The 24572-nt window shown below is 50.6% G+C and overlaps 5 protein-coding genes across 5 annotated transcripts; 2 read left to right on the top strand and 3 right to left on the bottom strand.

The window, feature by feature from the left end:
• Positions 1–1118, bottom strand: ENH_00083240 (AT hook motif-containing protein, putative; the record flags this gene model as incomplete). The annotated part of the gene is made up of 1 exon (XM_013583398.1): positions 1–1118. A coding segment is annotated over one exon (1118 nt), but the record flags the coding sequence as incomplete, so codon positions are not given.
• Positions 1119–6460: 5342 nt separating this feature from the next.
• Positions 6461–8172, top strand: ENH_00083250 (hypothetical protein, conserved; the record flags this gene model as incomplete). The annotated part of the gene is made up of 4 exons (XM_013583399.1): positions 6461–6575; positions 6886–7000; positions 7224–7658; positions 7941–8172. 4 exons carry the CDS (start codon positions 6461–6463, stop codon positions 8170–8172), a joined length of 897 nt encoding a protein of 298 aa, XP_013438853.1.
• Positions 8173–8292: 120 nt separating this feature from the next.
• Positions 8293–10852, bottom strand: ENH_00083260 (hypothetical protein, conserved; the record flags this gene model as incomplete). Its single annotated transcript, XM_013583400.1, has 6 exons — positions 8293–8592; positions 8876–9436; positions 9663–9781; positions 10004–10180; positions 10510–10605; positions 10777–10852. 6 exons carry the CDS (start codon positions 10850–10852, stop codon positions 8293–8295), a joined length of 1329 nt encoding a protein of 442 aa, XP_013438854.1.
• A 115-nt stretch (positions 10853–10967) lies between these two features.
• ENH_00083270 (hypothetical protein) lies at positions 10968–11746 on the top strand (the record flags this gene model as incomplete). The annotated part of the gene is made up of 2 exons (XM_013583401.1): positions 10968–11349; positions 11556–11746. 2 exons carry the CDS (start codon positions 10968–10970, stop codon positions 11744–11746), a joined length of 573 nt encoding a protein of 190 aa, XP_013438855.1.
• A 4608-nt stretch (positions 11747–16354) lies between these two features.
• On the bottom strand, positions 16355–21374 carry ENH_00083280 (ABC transporter, putative; the record flags this gene model as incomplete). Its single annotated transcript, XM_013583402.1, has 16 exons — positions 16355–16435; positions 16547–16648; positions 16744–16851; positions 17310–17436; positions 17569–17653; positions 17847–17922; positions 18018–18084; positions 18229–18522; positions 18777–18829; positions 19025–19090; positions 19381–19608; positions 19774–19933; positions 20060–20190; positions 20444–20646; positions 20765–20941; positions 21065–21374. 16 exons carry the CDS (start codon positions 21372–21374, stop codon positions 16355–16357), a joined length of 2268 nt encoding a protein of 755 aa, XP_013438856.1.
• Positions 21375–24572: the final 3198 nt, after the last annotated feature.

Below are 24572 nucleotides of genomic sequence, written 5' to 3' on the forward strand. Positions count from 1 at the left end.
CCTTTTGCTGCTGCTGCTGCTGCTGCTGCTGCTGCTGAGCGGCGGGCCGAAGAGCCCCTGCTGCTGCGGCTGCTGCTGCGGGCCACTGCCACGGCAGTGCCCTGGCGGCGCCTGGAAGACAGCCTGCGCTGCTGCTGCTGCTGCTGCTGCTGCTGCTGCTCTGCTGCTGCTTCCGGGTCGCTGTCCAGGGTCTCCTGGTATGTTGCTTCCTCTGTGTCTAAATCTGCTTCTGTCCCATCTGCTGCTGCTTCCGTTGCTGTGTCTGCTGCTGCTTCTGTTGCTGTGTCTGCTGCTGCTTCTGTTGCTGTGTCTGCTGCTGCTTCTGTTGCTGTGTCTGCTGCAGCTTCTGTTGCTGTGTCTGCTGCTGCGTCTGTTGTTGCTTCCGTTGCCCCATCTGCTGCTGCTTCCGTGGCTGTGTCTGCTGCAGCAACTGATGCTGCATCTGCATCTGCTGCTGCTGCTGCTGCTGCTGCTGCTGCTGCTGCAGCTGAGTCACCGAGCAAGTCATGGCTGTTGTCCACACTCATTTGCTGCTGCTCTTCTCGAGAGACCGGCGAATCGCCCCTTGCTGCTGCTGCTGCTGCTGCTGCTTCTGCTGCAGCTGCTGCTGCAGGGGCATCAGCATTAAGCGAATGCGAGAGCTGCTGCAGAGCTGCATTGAACTCGCCCTTGCTGCTCATGCTGCTGCTGCTGCTGCTGCTGCCGCAGGTTGGGGAGCCGTGGGCTTCAGTAAGCAGGGCATGCAGTCTGCTGCTGCTGCGCTGCTGCAGAGTCGCTTCTGCTGCTGGCGCTGCGGCTGCAGCAGCTGCTGCCGCTGCTGCTGCTGCTGCTGCTGCTGCTGCTGCTCGTGTCTGCCCCACTTTAAATGCAGGAGACTTGCTAGCAGGAGCAGCACGCACAGTCTTGAGGGAGACGCTGCTGCTGCTGCTGCTGCTGCTGCTGCTGCTGCTGTTTCTGCGAGGAGGGGGAAGGGAAGGAGCTGCTGAGCCTGGAGGCCCTGTGCGGCCAAAGCGTGCTGCTGCTGCTGCTGCTGCTGCTGCTCGCGAGGGAGTTGCAGCAGCAGCAGCAGATTCTGCTGCAATAGCTGCTGCCGAAGAAATCCGGTGGCTTGTTCTCATGACCCTAAACCCTTTGTACCACCGAGGGTTTAGGGTTTAGGGTTTAGGGTTTAGCGCTTCGCAACCAGGGGAAACACACCCCATCACAGAAGCCCCGAAGCAACAGCTGCCTGGTGCAGCAAAGTGAGAAGCGAGCTGCTGCTGCTGCTGCTGCTGCTGCGATTGCTGCTGCTGCTGCTGCTGTTGCTGCTGCGGCTGCAGCTGCTGCTGCTTCTGGGGTCTTCGCCGACTACTTCTGCCAGAGGTTGCTGCAGCTGTTTGAGATGCTGCTGCTGCTGCTGCTGCTGCTGCTGCTGTCAGTCACGCTCCCGCAGGGGGCCCCCTGGGGCCCCGAGGGTTTGGCTTGTTGTCTGCTGCTGCTGCAGGTGGCAGATCTTCTGGTGGGTGGGGGGCAGCAGCCATTACGAGAGGGGGAGTGATTGCAAACCCTAAACCCTAAACCCTAAACCCTAAACCCTAAACCCTCGCAGCTCGCGACCCTGTGAGCTGGGAGCAGCTGGCCTCCAGCGATGCCAACCCCAAACCCCAAACCCTAAACCCTAAACCCTAACTTAGATGCAAAAAGAAACATAAAATGGCTGTTGTTGGTCGCTACTGAGAGAGTTGGGGGTCTCGTGGCCCCACCGTCTAGGGTTTGCTGTACGTACACCTGGCGCTGGGGCAAGTGGAAACCCTAAACCCTAAACCCTAAACCCTCAGCCTAAACCGCGGCCCCGAACTAGAACTTTAACGCAAAGGCGCCTCTAAAAGAGAAGAAGAGGCTGAGGGAGCCAGGGGATGGCTTTGGCCCTGGGGTGTAGTGACACCTGAGGGCGGCTGTAGGTTTGCTGCTGCTGCTGCTGCTGCTGCTGCTGCAAGCTGTCTGTACACTCGACGGACTTTTATGCATTTATTTCGCATTTTAAACCCTCAACAAACCCTAAGACCTGCAAACAACCCCGAGCCTCCCGCAACCCCGCAGCGCCACCGCTGCTGCCAGCAGCAGTCCTGCTAGCCTCTGTTTGGACCGAACCCGAGGCGAACTGAATTAAATAAGTTCTTTAAAACATTAAATTAATAAAATGATGCACCAGACATAAGTCTGCGGCCCAACTTGGCGCCGCAACCGCTCCCGCCGGCTGTCCTTCCAGTGTCTGGCCAGCTTGAGGTGTATGTACACCTCACCCTTTACAACTAGTTCTTGCCTCCTTCGACAAAACAGCAAAAGGCATAACTTCACAGTGTTTCGCCTCCAGCCCCACAAGCCCAGAGAAGCCGCGAGACAGCAGCACCGATCGCCAGCTGCTGCAACAGCAGCATATTCCTCTGCAGCAGCAGCAGCAGCAGCAGCAGCAGCAGCAGCAGTTCGTGAAGAGATTCATTTATGCTTCCCTAGCTTTGGGGGACCCCAGTGCATGCGGCCCCCTGAAACCCCTCATTCGCCTTCTTGGCTTTTGGCCTTCTCTCGAAGTCGCTGCTGCTCAGTTTGTCTTCTTAACAAAAAGTCGAAAATGAAAAGTTGGGGTTTTGTCTTAAGAGGAACACTGCAGCTAGCTAGCCTGTGGCGTGCTTCCTACCTAGCCGGCTACACGGGTAGCTAGCTGGCTAGCTGGCTAGCCACCTGGGGAGCTAGCTAACTACTGGACAAGCTAGCTAGCTACCTGACGAGCAAGCTGGGTACCTAACTAGCTTGCAAGCTATTGAGTAGCTGGCTAGCTGTCCGAGTATCTAGCTGCTGCTGCGGCAGCAAATCGCTAGCTGAATACTTCCCATTGCGATCTAGCCAGATCTATTTGACTGGCTAGCTAGCCAGCTCGCTATCTGGGCGAATGGAAGTGGCTGCGTGGTCAGCTAGCTGGGCAGTTCTTGCCACTGAGCTAACTGGATAGCTGCCTAGCCAGCTAAGTGTCCACTCCAGTTGAACTAGCTAGCTAGCTAGCTAGCCACGCAGCACCTACTTCTGTTGCTGCTTGTATTTCCCTTTTAGTTCTGGTGCTGAGGAAGTCTTTGGACCTCGCCAAAAATGAGAGAAAGTTGTGCTTCGGTCAGAGGCGCCCAGGAAGGAAGCAGCAAAAAAAGAAAATTAAAATCTCTTTTGCTGCTGCTGGCAGCACGGCCCTGCTGCTTGTTCCTGGCTTGTCTTTTGCTGCATCTTGGCTTCGGGGACACCTGGCAGCTCCAGTCCTCCTTTTGCTGCTGTCTCCTCTCTGAAAACTCACAAAAAATCCCCCATTTGCTGCTGCTGGGCCTCCTGCTGCTGCAGCGTGTGCCTGCCAGAGGCAGCTGCAGGAATGCATGTGTTCTCCATGCGGCAAGTCAGGCTTTTGGGGATTTTCGCAAGTTTAGAGATCTCTGATGAATCCCGAGGGCCTCTCTCTGTCCTTCTTCAATCCTTCTTGAATATCCCTTCGAGTCCTCTAGACTTCTTCTTAACTAGATTGTCTTCATTTTCTGTTCTTTTGCTGGGTCTCTTCGGGGTGCTTTTACTTCTCCATTTTCTTGCCAAAGGTGCAAAAGCAGCAAAATCTTTCTTTCTGAGGCCACAAAGAGAAGGGCCTGTTTTTCTTTTAATTGTCTTCTTAGTTATACAGTTGTAGGAGGCCTACGGCGGCAGCAGCAGAGATGCACTCAGCTTCAGCTGCAGTCCTTTACGGCAGCAGCACTGCAGCAAAAGTCAATCTTTAAGCTGCAGGCCTAGGAGACTTTCTGCAGGCCCAACAAAGAGGGGGCCCCAACACTTGCTTGAGAACCCAAGTCCAGAAGTACTTTTTCTTGGCGGAAAAGGAAAACCTGAAGCCACACTCCTCCGGAGCAACTCACTGCACACCAGGCCTTCAAACTTTCTTGAGAAGATTTCAGAAAGGCCCTAAAAGCCCCGCGGTTTTGCAGCTGCATGCATGCTCCCAGCGGGGAAGCCCCCTGGGGCCTGTTGGAGGTTCCCTCGGATATCCGGGATCCCAGATAGTCCACCCGCTTTTGTCTTCTTGAGATTTTTGCAGAAAATAAACATCTTTTGTCTGTAGCCCAAAGCCCAGTCGACCCCGTGGCGGTCTTTCAAGTGAGCCAAACTCACCTGTGCTGCCACTTTCTGGCTTTTAAGTCTTTGTCCTTCTGACTACGGAGGTGGACGCCTGCCAGTGCGCCCAGAAGTCATTCCTAAAACATTAAAAGAGTCCAGAGAACATCCTCGTTGGCCAAATTGCCAAAGGACACAGCTGTTCTTTCCTACCTGCAGAGCCCCACGGGACCGCTTTCCCTATCAATGAAGCCTTTTACATGATAATAACTTCCGAATTGTTTTTTGAAATTCAACTTTTTGAGCTGTGGACCCTGAAGGGTATTTCTGGGCTACAAGGAGCGCTGCGCACTCCAGGTGCCCCCAGCCAGAGGCTGTCACAGGAGGCTTCCTTCTCCTCTCGCAACAAAATTTTTCTCTTTGAAAAATAACGAAGTTAAAAAACTTTTGCAAAAGATACTAGTGGGGTGGCCGCATGGTGGCTGTCTCCCTCAATCTGCTGCCGGGGCCTACAGGCACTTGCTTCGTTGTTGTCTGGCCAGTCCTTAAGAGGGGCAGCACTTGAAGATTTTCTTAATCCGAAGACATCGCTGTATTTAGTCTAAATGCCATTTAGAAAGAACTCCGAAATATTCTCTTTAAAAACGCCGGCAGGAAGGCTTAAGTCAAGAGTGCCTTCTATGTCGCTTATTCAGAAAGAAAAAGCACCGGCTTCAGCAAAAAAGCTGCCAAAGAGGGGTTAATGAGTGTTTCTGTCTTGAAATCCTGTTTCATTTCGACAAAAAAGATTTCAAAAAGAATATTAACTTTTGCGGGGGAAAACCCAGTAAACGCCGTTTGGACTCAGCGCGATTGCGGCCCTTATTTGCTGCTGTTTGCAGCATTCTGCAGAAGGTATTTGTTTGGAAAAGGGAAGCAATTTAATTTTCCAAACTACGTTTCGAGAATTGTTTTCAAAGAAAACGACTTCAGAGTTCTATGTGGGTCCTCTCACTGGTACTCGGGCACTTTGGTCTTTCCTTTCCCTCCATATAAGGCGGCCTCAGTAAGCCATTTGTGTTTATTTTCACAAATTGCAGAACAAATTTAAACTTTAAGAAATTTTTTAACGTTTCAACTTAGACTGTGCTGCTTGCAGGAGCAAGACTTGCTGCCAATCGCAGCTAAAGCGGTCCACCAGCGGCTTCTAGAGCTGTGGGCCATTTTCATGTAGTTTAGGGCTTTAGCTTTGGCATTTTTTTAAAGTGGCCTAATGAATTTCTTCCGTTTCTCGCAAAGACAGACAAACATCAAAAAATTAGCTATTCTTCCGGTCAACTTTCTTAGAAAAAAGAGAGAAATAGCTTTTAAAACTTGGCCAAATTTAAAGAAAGATGAAACTTAATACTTCACTGTCACTAAGTGAAGTTTTCCAAAGCCATCATTAGGCAAAGTTAGCCCTTGCTGCAGAGGCTACTGGGGCCCCGTAGCCGTCAAGTATAATGCAGCATTCTTAAGAAATGTTTAAAGTGCCTTTTGGCAGCTGGGGAAGATAAGAAGGGGTTGTTGAAGAGAAAACAATTACAACTTCACTGTTTTGCTGTCTCAAGCTCAAAGGGGGCAGCAGAGCTTTGCTGCAGCAGACGCTGCAGCAGGAACTTGCCGCAGCAGACGCTGCAGCTGCGTTTTGCTGCAGCAGAGTTTTGCTGCAGCAGACGTCGCAGCAGGGCCTTACTACAGGAGACGCTATAGAAAAGCTTTGCCGCAGCAGGCGCTGCAGAAGAGCTTTGCTGCTGCACACGCTGCAGCAGGAACATGCTGCAGTGAACGCTGCAGCAGAGCTTTGCTGCAGCAGAGCTTTGCTGCAGCAGAGTTTTGCTGCAGCAGAGTTTTGCTGCAGCAGAGTTTTGCTGCAGCAGACGCTGCAGTAGAGCGCTGGCGGAAGCACGGCTCCAGCGGTTTGGCTGTGGCTGCTCGGGCACTGGAGTTCAGAGCTTGTGCTTTGCGGGGTTTAGGGTTTAGGGTTTAGGGTTTAGGGTCTAGGGTTTTCCTCACTCTATTCGGCTAGAGATTATACCTAAACAGCATTTAAAACGGCATTTATTACATAACTTAGGGTCTAGAATATAAGGGTCTTGATCCAAGGCATTCTTTTGTATTAGGTTAATCTGTAAGAGGGGCCCCCAGGGGCTCTCGGGGCCCCCAGGGGCCCCCAGGGGCCCCGGGGGCCCCCAGCAGCTGCTTTGGAATCTTTTTGTCTTGTTTGGCTTATGTCTGTAATTGCATTTCTTCTCTTATTAATTCATCAGAAATTCGATTTTTATTTGCTATGGCGTAGGGTTTAGGGTTTAGGGTTTAGGGTTTGGCAATGGGACTTCTGGTGGTTCTCACGCTGCTGCTGCAGTGTTGGGGGGCCCTCGGATTTCTAGGGTTGGGGGGCCCCAGGGCCCCTCGAGGAACGCTTGAAGCCAAAGATGAGGGAGGTAGCTGCTGCTGCTGCTGCTGCTGCTGTTGCTGCCAGTTCTGTTTTTGCTGCTGCTGCTGCTGCAAGTGCTTTTTGCTGCTGCTGCTGCCGCCGCCGCCGCCGATGTTTTGCTGCTACAAGTGCCGCTGTTGTTACGGCTGCTGTTGTACTGCGGATACTGCTATTACCATCGCTGCTGCTGCTGCTGTTGCTGCTGCTCGTGCAGCAGCCAGAGCTGCTGCTGCTGCTGCAGCCGCCTCTCAACTGCTGCTGCTGCTGCTACTGCAGCTAATGATCTCCGCCTTTGCTGCTGCTGCTTGCGCGTGCAGACGTTGTCCGGCTGCTGCGCGTTGAAGAGCTTCAAGCCATCAGCAGCAGCAGCAGCAGCAGCAGCAGCCAAGAGGCTGCGGTGCTGCTGTTCACCTCATGGGACTCAAGCAGCACGTACTAAACCCTAAACCCTAATAAATAGCCCCTGGCAGCAGAGGGTTTAGGGTTTGGGGTTTAGAAGGGAAAAAGTTACTCCTAAGCCTCTCCTGCACTCTTGACTTACCTCTGCTGCCTTGTTTACTTGTAGACTCCAGAGTTTAGGGTTTAGGGTCCAATTTAGGGTTTGGGGTTTAGGGTTTAGGGTTTAGGGTTTAGGGTTTAGGGTTTGGGCGCGCAGGTTGCTGCTGCAAACGTGGCGGCAAGCGGCTCTCGCGTTTCAGCAGAGCCAGCGAGGGTCTCTTTCTTTGTTGTCTTTGTCTTTATCTCTTTTTCAAAAAAGAGACAAGACGCAGCCCGCCAAGCTGCTGACAGCAGCATTTGACTGCGCGCAGCAGCAGCAGCAGCAGCAGCAGCAGCAGCAGCAGCAGCAAGTGCAGCAGCAGCAGCAGCAGGATGCCAGGTCCCTGTGCCGCAGTCTCGGCGTTTCTGCCTTTCCTGCTCTTCTGTACTTCACTCCACAGCCGATACGCCCGACGCAGCAGCAGCAGCAGCAACCGCAGCAGCAGCAGCAGCAGCAGCATAGGCAGCTGCAGCAGCAGCAGCAGAAGCAGCAGCGGTACTGGGGGATTTGGGACGACCAGGAAGATCTCTCTCTGCATCCCCGAGCGACAAGGTAGGAGCTGCGAGAGAGATGAAAACGCTGTTGCTGCTGCTGCTGCACCCTTTTGCTGCTGCTGCTGCTGCTGCTATTTTTGCGTGGTGTTGCTGCTGCTGCTCACTTGCTGCTGCTGTTCGCTGCTGTTGGTTTTACGGTGGTGCTGCTGCCGCCGCTGCACACCTGCAGCAGAAGAAACGGGAGACGAACAGCCCAGCAGCAGCAGCAGCAGCAGCAGCATGGGAAGCGGTAAGCCCTAAACCCTAAACCCTAAACCCTAGTTGCTCACATTTGCTGCAGGTACAAAGGAGACCTCTTGATGAAGGAAGCAATCGTTGATTGGATGAAGCTGCTGCATGCAATCTCCCGCCTGCAGCGGGTAGTTAGCAGCAGCAGCAGCAGCAAGGAGGCGCAGCAGCAGCAACTAGAGGAGCGGCTGCAGCAGCAGCAGCAGGTCATTCAGCAGCAAAAGCAGCTACTGGAGCAGCAACAACTGGAACTGGAGGCGCTGCGTAGGCAGCTGCGTCAGTAGTAGCAGTTGCTGCTGCTGCTGTTGCTGCTGCTGCTGTTGCTGCTGCAGCAACTGCTACTGCTGACGCAGCTGCAGCAGCAGCATCTAACCCAGCAGCAGCATCCAGAGCAGCAGCAGCATCTAGAGCAGCAGCAGCTGCAGCAGCAGCGAGACTAGCAGCAGCAGCAGAATAGCTGGTCGGAGCCTCCGCTTAATACTTCTGTTTCTGGGGAAGTTCCCCAGCATCAGAGCAGCAAGTCGTGCAGCAGGAGCTGCTGCTGCTGCTGCTGCTGTTGCGGTTCTATAAGCAGTTCCTGCTGCTGTAACGGCCAGCGGCGCCGTCACAGCTCCGCTGCTGCAGCTGCTGCAGCTGCTGCAGCTGCTGCTGCTGCTATGCAGCAGCAGCAGCAGCAGCACCAAGATGTCGCCAAAGGTTCGCAGCTTGCAAGGCAACAAAAACAACTAATAAATTGTTGACGCAGCGGTCGCTGCTGCAGCACAAGCAGCAGCTGCTGCTGCAGCACAAGTAGCAATTGCTGCTAGTCGTGTTGCTGCTTTTCCGTTGTTCTGTTTATTGTGTTGCACCAAACTACTATACGGGATGCAATGCTTTGCTGCTGCTGCTGCTGCTGCTTGCCATTCTCTGCGGCTCTGCTGCTGCAGGCCCCAAACCCTTCCCCAATGGTACAGCATTGAGGGTTTAGGGTTTAGGGTTTAGGGTTACTTTCTCGAGGCCGCTGAGCTCGCTGTCGCTCGCTGCTGTGTTTACTGTTTCATTTGTAACAGCAGGAGGGTACAGTTTCGCGCTGCTGTCTACTTTTTGTTTGCTGCTGCTGCTGCCGCTGCTGCTGCTGCTGCTGCTGGGAGATACCAAGGAAGCTCCCTGCACTCGCTGTTCTGCTTGCACCAACTGCTGCTGCATTGCAACGGCTACTTTGAGTGCAAAGATGCTGCTGCTGGTTTCCGCAGTTGCTGCTGCTTCCGTTGCTGCTGTTGCAGCTGCTGCTTCAGCTGCTGCTGCTCCTGCTGCTGCTCCGTCTTCAGCAGCAGACACAGCAGCGGCGCCTGCTGCAGCACCCACCTGCGACGGGGTGGAAAGCATGTCTTGCAGCTCGCCAGCTTCGGCAGCAGCAAGCGCAGCAGCAGCAGCAGCAGCAGCAGCAGCAGCTTGCTTCTCTCTTTGCATCCAGCTTTTAATGGTAAAAACGGCGAGAACAATTGCAGAAAAGACGATCAAGCCAGCCCCACACAAGGAGGCTACATTGAAACCCTCGCCAATGATCAGCTGCTCGCATTCACGCAGCAGCAGCTCCCAAGGTTAGTGGTAGGGTTTAGGGTTTAGGGTTTAGGGTTTACGAGCCGGATGGCTCTGCACGAGTTGAGCAGCCACGGCGTTGGCTTTAGGCCTTGGAAACAAATATACACTGCGGGGCAACGCCAAAGCGCCGCACCGAGGGTTTAGGGTTTAGTGTTTAGGGTTTAGGGTTTAGTGTTTAGGGTTTAGGGTTTACTTGGAAGGAGTAGCTGAAGACAGCATCCAGGTTTTGGACAATGGCGATTGTCGCCGCAGACTCAAACTCTAGAGCGCTTATGAGGCACAGCTGCGCCCCCAGACCCAGACAGGGAAGCACTGCGAAAAAGCGTAAACCACTACGGTTTAGGGTTTAGGGTTTGGCGCTTAGGGTTTAGGGTTTAGGGGTTTGAATCTGTCGACCTGGCAGCTGAAGATGTGGAAGCAGCAAGGACTCGCGGGAGTTCAGCAGGCAAGGGTTTACAGGCAGCTCCGCGTGGTCCCCCGGAGGGGGCGTGGAACCTCGGGTTTAGGGTTTAGGGTTTAGGGTTTAGGGTTTACGGATGAGGGCTGTCCACTCGGCGGGCTCGAGGCTTTTGAAGAAAGAAGCCGTAAATGGAGAAACGGATAGCACCAAAGGCAAAAAGAAAACAAGACCAAAAAACATCATAAACAAAACCGAAAGAATAGGGGGCCCCCTTGTGGCCACGTGCCGCCCCAGAACAAACGACACGCCGTCTGCCCTCCACAGCCACACAAACCCTAAACCCTAAACCCTCAGCCCTCAACCCTAAACCCTAATCCACATACAACCGCCCGAACCCTGTGTGGCCATTCAAAACCCTAGGATTCCACTCCCCTTCTACGGCCCAGCTTCACAGGTTTGAGACTGCATAGGAAATTTACTATCTAAACCCTAAACCCTAAGTCCTAGACCGTTTTGGCTAAAGCCTATGCTCCAACTCTCTTGTAAGCAACACTTTAAAAATGCTTTCTTCTTTTGGCAGGCCTGCTCAACCTCTGAGGGTTAAGGGTTTAGGGCTTAGGGTTTAGGGTTTAGGGTTTACGGAGAAAGGCGCCGACGACCAGCATGATAAAAGCCCCGCCCTTTGTAATGTTGTCAATCATTGCGATCTCACTTTTGGAGTTCTCGGCGATAATTGCTGCAAACAAACCCTAAACCCTAAACCCTAAACCCTAAACCTCAAACCTCGTTCTGGGCCTGAAGCAGCACCATGGCTCCGTGATGTGCTAGGGTTTATATCGCCTCAAATAACAATCCAGGGCTTAACTTGTGCTAAGGACTAGTTTAGGGTTTAGGGTTTAGGGTTTACTGCCGCCCCCGAGGGTCGCGTGCATGAGGCCCGGCTTCGCAATGAGCAGAATGCCAAGGCAGCAAACCAAAACCATACTCCATAACCTGCAGCAGCAACAGCAGCAGCAGCAGCAGAAAAGCAGCAGCAGCAGCAATACCGCCCCCGGAAGCACAAGTTGTCCATTCAGTTTCGTGTTTCTTCAACTCAAAATGTCTGCCCCTACCACAGCAGCAGCAGCAGCAGCAGCAGCAGCACGCACAGCAACGAAACCAAAAAAAGCGGAACCACAGACAGCAGTAGCAGCAACACAGATAGCAGCAGCAGCAGCAGCACAAACAGCACCACAAGCAGCAGCGGCACAAATAGCACCACCAGCAGCAGCAGCCCAAACAGCACCAACAGCAGCAGCGGCACGAACAGTACCAACAGCAGCAGCAGCACAAACAGCCGCGGCAGCAGCAGCAGCACAAACAGCCGCGGCGGCAGCAGCAGCACAAACAGCCGCGGCAGCAGCAGCAGCACAAACAGCAGCAGCAGCACAAACAGCAGCAGCAGCAGCAGCACAAACAGCAGGAGCAATATACCAGCCAAGTCCTTCCTTTTGAATTACAGCCCCAAGAAAAGCGGCCCAAATTGTCGCCGACAGCCCCACAGCTGCTGCATCTCCCAGAGGCAGGCGCGAGAGAGCAACATAGTAGAGAGCTGAAGAACAAAAAGAAAAATTAAAAACAAAATTAAAAACCCAGCAGCAGCAGCAGCCACTGCAGCAGCAGCAATACGAACAGCTCGGCCCGCAGAAACGGCACCAACAGCAGCAGCGGCATCAACACCCCAGTCGGCAGCAACAACAGTGACAGCAGCAACAGCAGCGACGGCAGCAGCAACAGCAGCAGCAGCAGGAACAGCAGCAGTAACACCAGCAGCAGCAACAGCAGCAGCAGCAGCAACAGCAGCAGCAGGAACAGCAGCAGCAGACCGTGGCAGATAACGGCAATGATCCCTCTGGCGAGTAAAAATTTGGCGAGAGGTTCTTTGTAATGGAGATATTTGAAAGGGTTTATTTTGCGGACTTGACAAATAACGACACAGAGCACAGACTGAAATATAAACCGAAAAAGCAAGACCTGCAGCAGTAGCAGCAGCAACAGCAGCAGCAGCAGCAACAACACCGAAACAAAAGCAGCCAACCACGTCAAGAACAGCAGCAACTGGCCCCTCCCGAACTCTTTAAAACGCCTCCCGAAAAGTTCGCCATGAGATTGGGGTGCCCCTGGGGGGTTAGGGTTTAGGGTTTAGGGTTTAGGGTTTACGTTGAGTATAGGGAGCCCGGCCGAACAAACCACCTTTGTGAGCACCCCAGTGCAAGAGTAAAGAAAAGCCCCAATTGCTGACAGCAGAATTCCTTTAGAAGCAGCGCAGCAGAGAGACACGCGGCTGCTACGCTGCTGCTGCAGCGGAGACAGCCGCTGCAGTGCCGATGATATCATTTTGCTGCAGAAGGAGCCGTTTTGCTGCGAGTGCAGCAGCAGAGAAAAGCACAAACGCAAATGTGTATTTCAAGCAGCTGCATTTGGGCGCATGCGGGGCTTCAGTGTACGTACACCTGGAAGTGCATGCACGTGTCATTCATTCATTGATGTCTTTGTTTCCATCCAAAAAAGATATTTCAGATGATTCCGGACTTGTCTTCAAATTCGCGTCACAACGATGTGTTTGCTGCGTTGCATGCATGCAACTGGAAGCAAAAAACACAAGAAATAAATAAAACGTGCACGGAAACCCGTGCACCTTTGCCCACAGTGTGAATAAGCGCAAAAACACACTTTTCTGGAAATGTGCCGCATGCATGCGCGCATGCATGTATTTCCTTGACCAAGAAATGCACAGGCAAAGAAAATGTATAAGAAAAGGCTTGCTCTTACACAAGAATATATACATATATATATAATGTATACTCGAATGCAGGTAAAGATGCATGAATATATTTATATCTTTGCATGCATATATTAATTTCATATGCGCCTTCTCTTGTACCTGTTTTCTCGGCTTTTCCCAAACGCAGCAGCCAAGTTTGGCCCGGAAAAGGAATTGTAGAGGGCCAGCAGAAAAAGAAATCTAGGGTTTAGGGTTTAGGGTTTAGCCTTCAGAGTTTCCAGTGGCTCCAAACAAAACCCGTTCTCAAGCCCAAACGCTAAGAGCCAGGAACGGGGGTTACCGCAGCGGGGAACCTAAATAGAATTAAAAGAAACGGCAGAAAGCGGCAAGAAAGCCTCGAGACAGACGGATCGGGTAAAAAGATTAAAAAGTGCAAAGAGGGGGTTGCTTCGAGCCCCCGAGAAGACCTCGCGGAGAGTTCTTCTTCATTCCAAACCCTAAAACCTAGCCCCAAACCCTAAGCCACCGAGCGGCAGAGCTCAACAACAAAGTAAAGCACTCCGCAGCCGCTGGGCATCATCAACAGCTAGCGAGTTAGCTGGGTTCCGCCTGAAAAGCAAGACAGAAACACCATCAAACCCTAAACCCTAAACCCTACTGCGGCCTGCACGTAGCGACGCTGCAACGAGGCTTGATTTCGCTCTCGTTTCCCTCAAAGATTAACCTCCTGTTCATGGGTAAAAATCTAAAAAAAGGGTTTGTGGCTGAGAGGGAAGGGTTTAGGGTTTGTGCTGCAGGGCGTTGGCAACAGACCAGTGGCACAGGCAAGGCGCCGGGGGGTCGGCCACTGCGGAGAAGGGAAAGGCAAAAAAAAACAAACCCTTAGTCCCCCCAAAACGCTTGTTAGCCAACCTAAATAGAGTTTTTGGCTTAGGGTTTTCTTACTAGGGTTAAAACATCGGAAGACAACTGTTTAGAGGCGCTCTCGCGGTGTTCCCGCTCGCCCAGCAGCAAAAGCTCCTGTGCTGCTGCGGCTCAAGCTGCCACTGGCAAGCCCCAGTCGGCAGTGTGCGCTCGTTTAGTAGTTTTGCCAGGAATTACCCCACCGAATAATTCATTTTAAAGTAATTCTTATCTTGTTTGAGCTGCTCAAATCCGCACTTTCAAACCCAGGCACCAAGCGCTAGGCGCCTGGCTGTGGGTCGGCGAGCTGCGGGATTTTATCAAGTTCAGCGACAACGACTGACAGGGAGTACAAACTTGCATTCTAGACGCTAAACCACGCAAAAACCCAAACCCTAGCTGAATACATGGGTCATAAACGCTTATTCCTTAAAAAGGGATTAGGGGAATTCGAAAAAAAATCTCAGAGCTACAAAAAAGCACACACACAAGGCGCTAGAAGCCGCGCCCTTACTCTTTGCGGGCTTATTCTTAGTGCTTCCAGTTTCCGGCGACAGTTACACTCGTGTGATCCAAGTTCAGCAATTTCATGAGGCATTTGACACTCTCCTATGAAGGTAATACTAAAGTTAGAGGTTCCATGAGGTCCCATACGCCATTTTTAACCAAGATAAACTCAGAAAGACATTAGAAAGGCTTCCCCAAGGAGGCAGGCTGCTGGGGCTTCGGCCAATGATGCTAGCAAAGGGAATAGCAGGAAGAGTAGTGACGGGGAGGTGCCAAATAGTGTCTTTTCCATTTTATTTAAGAGAAAACTCCATCATGTTTCAGCAGCTAGTATGAAAGGGGCTGATGCTACGTAATCCTCTCTGGGCTAGCGACTCTGGAGTTCTTATGTGGCTCAAACTGCACACTTTAGTGGAGGCGAGAGCCGTTCCGCCTCGGCAAAATTTCTTCGTCGTAGTGAATCAATTCCATTGCCATTTTCAGAGAAACAAGCAACAGGAAATCGGATTGTTGCTGAGAAATAGGCAAGTACAGCAACAAAGTTATCCTATTGCACACGCAAGATGCTGCTTTCAGTTCAACCGCCTTTCTGGGGAGCTTATCTATATGCAGTTCCACTTGTTTTAAACGCATTTTAAAATGCATTGGTGCACGCCGACTGGCGTAAACTGAGAGCGAGAATGCACCACCTACAGATGCTGAAGAATTTTAGTTTCTCATTACACGGCCTGTGCCCATGCTGAAATGTGCAGAAGTGCACCGCTTTCCAGTTGTGGACTCGCAGCAGCGTAGATTCTTGATCTGAGCTAGATTTTCTGACCTTTGGTTCACACTTAACAGAGAACAGTGCACCGAAACGCCAATAGATGTTGGGTTTTTCATGTTGTTCAGAGTGGTCTGGGCCTTGTCACCAGTGCCAGCGTAGAGGGTGTCCTAAATCTGCATAGAAGTGTAGGCTAAAAACGTTCTGTTCAACCACACCGATAGACAAAACAATTTCATACGGCAACTGCACCATGGTGGGCAGCAGATAAGATAACGACGCTGGCACACTGGGGGTGGTGAAGGTAGAGTCATTTCCAAGGAACTGCGATGATCATCCGCTCATCAGGTCGCAGTAACCCTGGGGGCTGATGGTGCCAACGGCTCTGCAAGTTTTTTTCTGGATCGGCTGAAGTGAGGCACCTGGCCCTGTTTTATGGCCCTTGACGAGAAAGGAGGCTTTTCTGCGACTGGCGAAGCCAAAGTTCTTTTCGTAGTTTCAACCCTAGTGTTTGCATGCATGAATGCAGAGGCGTAGAGGGAATTGTCTAGGTTAGAGTAAAATTTCGGTTTCTTGTGCGAATCGCAGTTCGGAAAGTTCTGAATGTATTCCGTATGATATCCTTGCTCAGGCAAATTCCTAGAACGGCAATTTCTACGAAGCCTGTAGTGTTATGGATGTACCAGGTCTGCAGGAGCTTGAGGGTTCCTGTCGATGCTACGTGCTTAGATCTGTTCGTGAAAAAGCGAACTGGGATGCTGACCTGATTTCCACCCAGCTAATGCGCAGAGGAATATGCGGAGAACTCCATTTCCTCTGTATGACTGCGAGCTCGTACAACCTGCTTCAAATTCTGGTTTTGTCTTTCCCACTCCCATTGACTGCCAGCCACTAAACACAGAAGTTCAGTATATGTGCCTCCAGAGAGGCCACTGCTAAGAGCAGTCAAGAAATTGTGGAGCTCACGTGTTGGATACCGCGAGAGTTCAGTATATGTGCCTCCAGAGAGGCCACTGCTCAGAGCAGTCAAGAAATGGGGGAGCTCACGTGTTGGATACCGCGAGACTTCAGGCAAAAATTTGCACGAACGATGTCAACTAGAGAAAATCCACACTGCACAGAAGAAACATTCGTTGCGGAATATCGAAAGCAGTGTGCTAGCACGGTTTGCGTGTCTGATGTAGGCAAAAAAACTGAGATTCGAATAATGCGGGTCTGTCGATCTCTTGCTGCATAAAGATTGTCAAGGAAACTGCCATCCAAAGCGAATTGGGATGTCAAGTCTTCAAACTTGTGCCGGGAAGCCACCAGGACGATGCCTTCCAAAAAGAGGACTCGTTTGCCAGCTTGGCTTGCACTTCATTTCAGGCGTTCTCCTTTGTTCTCCGTGCGAGGCATTCCATAATCACTAGGGCTAACAAGCGGGGCCTGCAGATATCAGGCGCGTTGTTTGTATCGCAGAATAAATGAAAAGCATGCGACTGTATTCTGTAAAAGCTGCATCCACAGAGATGCGCTGCCTCGACAAAACTGAATATATGATCAAGCTTACACGACAATAAGCCCCACCAGGGCTCCCAAATCTGAAGCGAATGTTTCTCTTTTGATTCCAAATGTTCCTTCAAGAAACTACGTTCACAACATAGCACAGAAAATGATTCAAGCCCCTGAAGCAGCTCATTTGGGGTTGAGCTCTCTTAGGCTTAAATTTTCCCGCTGAAGGGCCCTCCTTGGACTTACGGCGTCTCCCGAAACATTTTCTCCCTCCTCACCAATGAAGTACTCGTTTTCAAGAATCGTAACGCTAAAAGCCGAAAGTGCATATTTGAATGGTGATAACGCCTGTAACGGAGTAGCACCACTAGCAGCCATATCACTTCACTAAACTGAAGATGTCCCCGTGGAAGGAAGTGCAAGAAGTGGGATTTTTTTCTTACCGCAAGGACTCTAAAAAAGGGGCTCAACTGGTCGATCTGTGTCATGAATCCAGAAAATAGGGCCAGGACAACTTGGATGACTTGCGTCACCGCTAGTGCAACGACTTCCTGGAGAAACAGAAGCAGCGCAACGGTGACAAGTAAATTGGTGAATATCCCTTCTCTGCCATTGTGCCTTTGTCTTGGCTTCAAAAAGTGGGCGCATCACTGCTTTCTGCACATGGAGTTATACTGTTCAGGAAAGAACGTCCTTAGATACGATATGACGCATAGAAATACTCCTGTACGCAGCTTCCGTACAAAATCTATGGGAAAAGTGCCAGCAAGCTATTTTTTGAGGACTGCAAATTGGCGAAAAGCGGCCATTCGTGCGCCATTAGTCTCTTAGTGGTTCTTGGGCTGCAAAGCTTTCAAGCCTCTGCGCTGATGAACTGTTGGAAGGCTACTCGCGAAAAATTGTCAAGCAATGAAGATGGCAAAAACAACACAGGAAGGTGAGCTCGCGCAGCTCATTAAAACGTCCAAAACGGTGCTATGATTTATGAATTACCAATTCGCTGACTTACATCGGTCACAACAGCAGATATAAAGTAGCCGTATGACTGGAGGGATAGAACTGACAGTAGCAAGATGCCCAACGACTGGAAAAATTTGGCTGCCGAGGAAGCTAAACCCATAATAAAAAATGTAATCCTAAAGACAGAAATGAGGCAAAAAATTGCGCATGAAATGAACCAATGTACTAATCGCATGACGTTCGTTAGACAACTGCAGCCTTACTGCAAATGGGTTGCACATATCCCTACATATGGCGGCCAAACTCACAAGTGAAAAATGATGGGGAAAACCAGAAATAACACAGTGTCGCTAGTCGACGTTCCAATAAAATACACCCACATGCGAATAACACCTGCGCACCCAAAGCAGAATGTCCCATGTTTCCCCGTGACACTTTGCGCAGCTAGCTGCTGACGCAGTCGGATCCTAGGCAATGCAAGAAACTTGGAAACTACACGTCCAGTAAACTGAAAATGCGCGCCGTTCAAACGAATTCCATGAAGCTTCACTAGTGCAACTACCTGTAGAATTCACTGCGATCCTACCTGACTCATATTCCCTTTGCGCTACCGGCCGCGCTTGAGGGAAAAGGCTTGCAACGTTAAAAAGGCATGCAAGAGACTGAACAGAAAAGTCAACAGAAAAACAGAAAGCACCGAAAGTTCTTGTTTTATTATGGCCTGTCTTGGGTGGAATGTGGGCGGGCCTGGTGGTACCTGTGTTAAAACGATTTGGTAGCATGCGGAAACACGGTTCCAGGCATCTCCCAGGCTCCATCCCATCCTTCAGAAACACAAACACACTGTTCTTCAAAAGCGTCTGTTTGGCCTCCGCAGCTGGAACTTCGCCTGCTAAGCTCCTGTACTGTAAACTAAACAGGTCATGTTTTTGATGACGAAAATTGCAGAGGTTGTGAATTTGACTTACTGGAAGTATATGAATGAGGGTAACAGCGCTGTAATTAAAGTCGCAGCTAGACGAATATAGGATGTAGATGGGTCTCGCAGTCGCAAAAGCAGCCCTCGCTTTGTCAGGACCCAGGCCTCAGTAAAGGGTGAAATACGTTTGCTCTTTCGGGCATTTCTTGTAGCTCCTACAGATGTTAGTGCATTCAAGACATTTTGCTGAGCCGTAACAGCATCAGCAATCCCATTATTGTTGGCATCAATGCTGACCCTGACGCAATTTTCCCTGCATTGTCCTTCTGCCTCGCCTTGGCCCCTGGATGTACACAATGCAGTCCAAATAGTGCTAATATTGGGTTTTGCGCTGCATGCACTCCGATGACATCCTACAGACTTTCCATGCTGCTGGAGCTCGATTCCACTGTGCAGTAAACATATTTCATCAGCTATATGTTCACCGCGTCTACAGGAAAAAGCCCTGGCCGCAGCTGAGTGGTTATGCTGCCTCCTTCACACCTTGACAGTTGGGCTGGTATTTAGAGTCGACCACACTGTCTACCGTTCCCTTACACAGGCATTCCTTCCCCATCAGCTTCTTCAACTCTGTAGGTGTTTGGAGCTCCCTGCAGTAGACAGCATACATATCACCGCGCCTGGGCACAGTCTACTGCAGGCGGCTAGTGCGGCAGGGCTCGAAGTCCTTCACAGCAAAAGGACCCCACAAAACCTGAGAGGCAAGTAAAGTAAAAGGCTGCCTTGGAATGGCATTCTGCTGAGGCTCTAGCAAAATTATCAAGTCTTTCTATAGTAGCGCTCACCACGGGCTCGAGTATGGACGAAAAGGTGCAGCTGCGCTGCTTGAAGTTGTCTCTTCCTTGTTCTTCCTGCCCACACAGCATGCAATAACCGAAGCGATATGCACATGCACGAAGCACAGAGCTGAGACTGACAAGATTATTGCACAGCACACCGTTGTCCATTTCACAAAATATTGACGAATGAAAAGCGCTGCGGCCCTGCTACTAACTGGGCGCAAAATGTGGCACCCTTTCCCGTGAGGTGTACAGCTTCAAAGGATGCACCCTGGCTCCTGAGTGAGAGAGTAATACCACGCAAAGCAATGGCTGTGTACCGAAGAAGTATGTTGCAGTGCATAAAAGCAACAACAACTAACCCAGTTTTTGAGGAATGCTTGACCGTTGAGCTTCCATGCTTCAGCCCATTCATGTAGGCGCTTCGTCTTTGCTGTCATGTCAAGGTGCTGAAGGGATGTCACTTTCAGAATATATTCCGCTGGATTTGCATCAATTTCACAGGGCTTACCGCCCAAATGTTCCAGCCAGGCAATCGCTGCCAGCCGATCTCCATAGTATAAAACGCGGCCTTCTCCTAATAAAAGCACCTACATCATATGTCCCACACCACAGAGCACCTAGATTGGAAGGTGCAAGCAGCAAGGGGGAACGTCAGGCAAAAAGAAGCAAGCAGATCAATTCAAAGTAAGCCGCCCGACCTTGTTAAAAAGAGAGAAACAAGAACCACTAGGCTGGTGGATAGTGCACACAACTGTGCAACCAGCGGCCGCCAGAGTATACAACTGATCACAGACGGCTTTGGCCATGAAGGAGTCCAAACCACTGGTGGGCTCGTCTGCAAAAACTACTGATGGGTTACTCAAAAGCTCGCTTGCAATGCAAAGCCGCTTCCTTTCGCCCCCCGAAATCGATCTGAGAACACAATGCGAGTATTTGGCACCCTGCTTCCTTAACCGCCCCGGTCAGTTGAACACAAGACGCTCTGTGTATTTTATTTTTGTTTAAGCCAAAGAGATGCAGTTTGAGTACTCCGCGTACCCTCGGGCAGCCTCGTGTGGGCCTCCAATAAATGACTTTGAAATATGTGCCAGACCAAACGATTCCAACAAACACGACGTTGTACGCTTCACTTCCGTATTTGTGGTTCCTTTGGGCAGGCGGAGAGATGCCTGAAAAAGCATGTATGTAACAGTCCCAAGGAATCCCTAAACAGAAGCTTAGTGGCACATTAGAAAACAGGAAAGCTCGGGAAACTCCCAAGGCTTCGTTAGAACAAACCATTCACGGTTCACGCAAAACAGCACTGCCAGCGGCGATGTCCCGAAAAAAAAGGAGAAAATGTGACTTCAAACGCGTAAAAATCGAGACAAACTAATACTGAGCGGCATAAGCAGCCAAAATCGTGTGAGAGCATGTGCGTACTTGAAAGTGCAAATGCTCCTCCACCGTTAAGTATCCGAAAATGAGATCTTCTTGCTGAATAAAACAGCTGAGTTCTTTGCACAGCTGTGGTGTACATGGCCTGCCGTTCATGTCGACTTCCCCTCGCAAACCCGTCGAGACTCTGCCACTCAAGCAATTCAACAGGGTTGACTTTCCGGCGCCACTGCTGCCCATCAAAGCAACTGCGTACAAATATACAGAGCAAAGAAATCAAGTGGCAGTTTGCTTGTCGTCCAAATTCAGTCAATAGACGCAGCTGCGGCTAGGTATGCCTTGCAGCCGAGGAGCCAAATGTGTTACCGAAATCTCCGGGATTAAAAACAAGCTCTATGCCATCAAGACACAATATTTCCTTTCGAAGCTTTCGGCGTTTGTCAGCTTCGACATCGGCTTCGCCTGCAGTTGGCTTTCTGCGATCGCACAGCCTCTTTATTGCCCGGGAGATGAAGGTGCCGTCTTGTGGAATAGCGACTGAGTCTGCAGTGCAGAAGATTCAGAAATATGAGGAAAGTGGGGAGTGCACTAACCGCTCACTCAACCTGTGATGGGGGGTCGTCAAAAGGGGGGGCTGCCACATCAACGAATGGGCTTTTGCCTCACAGTTTAGGTCCTTGCAGTGAAGCACAACAGGCTGGACGCCCTGTTCGTGGGTCTGTATCTGATTCTGTGGAAGTGAGCTATTCGACCTGGCCAAAGCACAAGGGTTTTCATTGGGCAGTGGAGGGGACAAAGATTGTCTGCAGTTTCCACCAGGTGGATTCATGGCCGGCGAAACTTTACCCGAGGTGCCGCCTGAAGGCAGAAAGAGACCTTTTTCTTCACCCAAGCTCCCTTCATGGCCGATGCTTAGAGAAAGAGCAGCATTTGTTGTTTCCACTGGTAGCGTGTTGGCAGGGTATGGGGTTTGCATGTTCGTCCGTGAGTTCCGCGCAACGTGATGACGACCTGTCGATTGCGCTTCAATGCAGAATTGCAGCACTGAAGATTGTCACAGCCGATTAAGACGCTGTGTGCTGCCTGGCTCAGGCAGCTTCAATGTTCACCCTTCCGGGAATCGCGTCGGACGGGACGGAGTCTAATTCTTGGGCGCAGCTCTGCGGCGAGTCTCCGTCTACAAAAAGCTTGAAAATGCATCTAGCATTTGCTTAAGATTCAGGATCATGCACTAACTCCCCCCAACGCTTAGTACTTCTGCGCGTTGCTTGGGGGTACAATCACTGTTGAACCCGCCAGCTATCCTAAACGTTCCCACAATGACTTATGAATGGTGTGCAAGAGTCAGGATTCTAGTTCAAATTGAGCAAACTATAACTAGGGGCAAAATATTATTGCACTGTTCGTCGCATTTAAAGAGATTTGTCTTTCCGATACACGGAGCAGACACGTGAGCGCCTGGAGGTGAGCATGCATGGCGTGTACCCGTCCCCTTTTTCAGCAATTACGAGATGGTCCCGCCCCTGTGGTAGTAAATGAAGAATATCATATTGTGGTGCGTCTGTGACACTCTGTCTATTATCGATGCACGTTGTAGACATATCTACTCAGCGAACAACTGGTGCTCTCTCGCTGCTCGTGTAGTCCTCCGAGAACCACCGCCGTACGATTGCATTCACTGCATTCTGTCATGCTGAATCTTGGCAGTAAAAGTGTGCAATTCTGCGTGGACGTAAATGGTAAGCCCTCGACCGTGCTGACGTAGTGCAGCTAGTGGTGAACAGTTTGCTGATTGGTGAAGCAAGTACAATGTGCACTAGGAAGCAGTCCCCGGAGGACAAAAGATGACACGATCGATTGCCTATGTACATTTAATACTTGAGCCAAAGTAAGAGTGCCTCCAGGTGGTATGCTCAGCTCCGAATAACAGGTCTACGCAGAAGTGCGTACAAAAGAGGCGGCACCTAGGAACAGCTGTGGGTGGCTCCACACAATAGGGAATCATCGTATTGTCGTTATACAATGTGCCCCATTAGAAGATAATGGGAGAAGGCCTAACGTCTTCGCTGGCATAAAACTACAAGGGCATCCAAGAGAACCGCGGAGCCCCCCGAGCATCAAGTATAGCGGAGTGCACTGTCAGAAACAATCTGGGAGTATTTTGCGCAATTTGAAGGCTCTCTTCCTGCTCAGATCGGCACGCAGGTTTAGTTACTGAGTTTTTAAGCCTTTGCGAAGCCGAAAACAGCCAACGTTTCTCCCGAAACGCCTACTTGGTTACTGCCCCACACACGGGCTTCCGACGGAATTGCCTGGTATTCCCTTTTTCCATTAGTTGTGCGTTTTTTAAAACGACTTGGAATGACCCTTTTTGATAAAGGTGCTGACTTCGCCTGACCCAAAGATGCCCGTAGCCAGCATAGGGAGGATCCAGTCGTGACCTTCTTTAGTACCAGAGGACCCACTTAGCTTCTACTATCCACTACAGTTTATTGTCTTTACATTTATTCCGTTTTTATTTAGCTTATCATATAAGTGTTGAATTTATCTCTCGTAACTGGAGATAAATAGGCTCGGCAACACTGCACGCTTTACATCTATTTCGTGCGTAGCTCTAGCGATACTTCTAGTTATTCGAACTAGCCGAGGGTCAGTTGCCAGGTTGCAGAGTCCCGGACTTGACGTATAACGTCACTCGCCAACATTTCGAGTCCCGGCTACGGGGCCATATACGAACGCCAACTTGGATGAGTAGTTTGCTTCGTCAGAAGTCACATCAGACAATATAAGTGCACTGCTTAGGGTATATCTAACTTCTTAAAGCGCGTTTTCTTCAGTTATTCGTTTAATCTGTAGCTCCTAGGAATGCACTGTAGCGTCTCAGGACTGCCATAGCCATTTTTAAGGCAGAACACAGAAACAATGCTTATCTTAGCGAAGAGATACTGGCAAAGGTGTTTCGCCTCCCGGAGTACGAAGAGATTCCAGTAACAGGCCGCAGTCGAATGGGAGTGATTCCAGTAAAGGCGAACCTTACTAATAAAGCCGCAGGAGCAAGACGTAGGCGTGAATTGCAGCATCTAGTTTTCTATCATGAAATTATTTTGCAGTGTTTCAGTGCACTGTAGATCGTTTGTATACCGACCTTTTCATTCGCGCAACATCGTCGCTGTAAAGACTTGCTACCGGACTGTCAGTGCTGCTGCGGGTACCCCATGACGAGGCCCTACACACATCCACAATATAAGTGCCTTGGCTGCTTTTGCTTCTTTGATGACAATTCTTCTGCCCAGCGCCTGAAAGGCTCAGTAAAGAACAGGGCAATTGTAGCGCGCATTGCTATTCATTGCAGAGGCCGAAACATCTGCTGGGACAACTGTTTGTTGCCATATCCCTGGAATTTAGCAGCAAATGATGCTAAAGTTCTTATTTTTCATGAACACAACATGCACCACTCCACGACCGTCCGACCATCGCCTGTCATCGTTCCCCGGATGCAATATTGCGGGAGCCTTGCCATGATATTTATTTGATTGGGAGACCTTTCATATATCCCTAGATGCAAGCGCTAAATAATGATCAGCGCTAGGTGCGTCGGTGCACGTGCCCCCAGCGCTGCTCGTGCTTCTCTCCTTTTGGTGAGCAAAATATACCACCTCTCAAGACCGGATAGATCGACCCCAAGGAGCAATATTTGGGCAATGCAGTTCCTATGCTCTCATCTAGATAATTTGGTAACGTAGTAGCCTTAGGGCAGATGGCCTGACAGCTGGCTAGACTTCCCCGCTATATCCAGACTTTTCACTTATCTCCTGCCCCACTAACAATGTTCACACTCTTTTGTGGTGTGTACAGCATGCGTTATCACAGCTTTCCACGGCGTTTCAAAACCTGAAGGAGTGGTCCCAAGGTGACCTGACAACTGTCTGTCGGGTACACAAATGCTACAAGCAAAGGGCCAAGAAGAAACTCATGCTATTCAATGGCTTAAATGTCGGCTTATGTGGAGTGATAACGCTCCTTCGAGTCGGTCTGAGTTGCCAGCACCGTTTTGGGGCTCAGGTGCAAACACTTGAAGGAGCAGATCCAACCATGCAAGCTGTATATACCTTCCTGTCGGAATCTGAAGTCCGAACATGACGCAACGACTTGGCCACACGAGGATGAGCAAGCG

Source organism: Eimeria necatrix, genomic scaffold (genome assembly GCF_000499385.1).
Source record: "Eimeria necatrix Houghton genomic scaffold, Enh_scaff92, whole genome shotgun sequence".
Classification (NCBI taxonomy): Eukaryota; Apicomplexa; class Conoidasida; order Eucoccidiorida; family Eimeriidae; genus Eimeria; species Eimeria necatrix.